The sequence below is a fragment of the Seriola lalandi genome, unplaced genomic scaffold, assembly GCF_002814215.2.
Source record: "Seriola lalandi dorsalis isolate HSWRI2012SDOR001 ecotype SW California unplaced genomic scaffold, Sedor1 jcf7180002053489, whole genome shotgun sequence".
NCBI classification, from domain to species: Eukaryota; Metazoa; Chordata; class Actinopteri; order Carangiformes; family Carangidae; genus Seriola; species Seriola lalandi.
This window is the reverse complement of record NW_019524042.1, coordinates 1,649-2,447: the sequence shown is the minus strand read 5'-3', so window position 1 is coordinate 2,447 and position 799 is coordinate 1,649. Positions and strand designations below refer to the sequence as shown.

The window sequence follows — 799 nt, the reverse complement described above, 5'->3', positions numbered from 1 at the left end:
TTCCCTCATTCTCTCCTTATGCTATCTCTCAGAAACCAGAGAGTAAAGAGCAGAGGCAGAATGGCCTTAAGATGGTCGACCAGGCCATCTGGTCCAAGAAGATGTCCAACGGCGTGCGGCGGACTCCTGTCTCTGCTGACCAGGTGTGTGTATCATGAAAAAGAGAATTGTTGCTCATACATACACATGTAATACTGAAATATTCACTCCTGTATGAAAGGTGCTACAGTGAATGATGGGGATTTAAAGTTTAGACAATTAGTCAAGTGTTTACATCAGCACCTAATGTGGATTCTGTTGCTTTTGTGGTACATGCTCGCATCTTCAAACACTTGAATCTATGTGTTTGTGTGCAGGCCAGAGCATATAACTGTCAGATCCGTCCAGCAGTACTAGACAGCAGCTCCAGAGTGAAGTGGACCAACACAGCCCACCATCCTCCTCATCTGGTGGGAGAGGAGGTCAGTGCATATGTCTGAATGAGTCTCTTTCTCCTTTATTACAAATGAAATGTATCCACTTTTCTTCTCTCTCTCCTCACTCACTTTTCCATATTGGCACTATGCAGGCTCTGTATGTGAATCCATCAGACTCTTACAACATCCACTGGCCTGTAGTCAGAGGTCAGCTCAATGTGCACCCCGGTCCTGGGGGCTCACTGACTGCCATCATGGCTGACCTTGAGACCATTTGGAGCCACGTCATTCAAAAGCATCTTGAGATCCCCCTCAAAGATTTAAAGGTAGGAGAAACTTCTTCCCCTCCTCATATCAGAGAGAGAGAGAGAGAGAGAGAGAGA

The 799-nt window shown here is 46.1% G+C and overlaps 1 protein-coding gene across 1 annotated transcript in view; it reads left to right on the top strand.

The window, feature by feature from the left end:
• The window catches only part of LOC111651191 (actin-related protein 8-like), a gene marked incomplete at its 3' end in the record, with an annotated part of 3,434 nt that overhangs the window by 1,183 nt on the left and 1,452 nt on the right, over nucleotides 1–799 (top strand). The window contains exons 2-4 of the mRNA XM_023401147.1: nucleotides 33–143; nucleotides 357–461; nucleotides 569–742. Coding sequence (XP_023256915.1) covers nucleotides 33–143; nucleotides 357–461; nucleotides 569–742 — 390 coding nt within the window. The remainder of the gene's footprint in view (nucleotides 1–32; nucleotides 144–356; nucleotides 462–568; nucleotides 743–799) is intronic.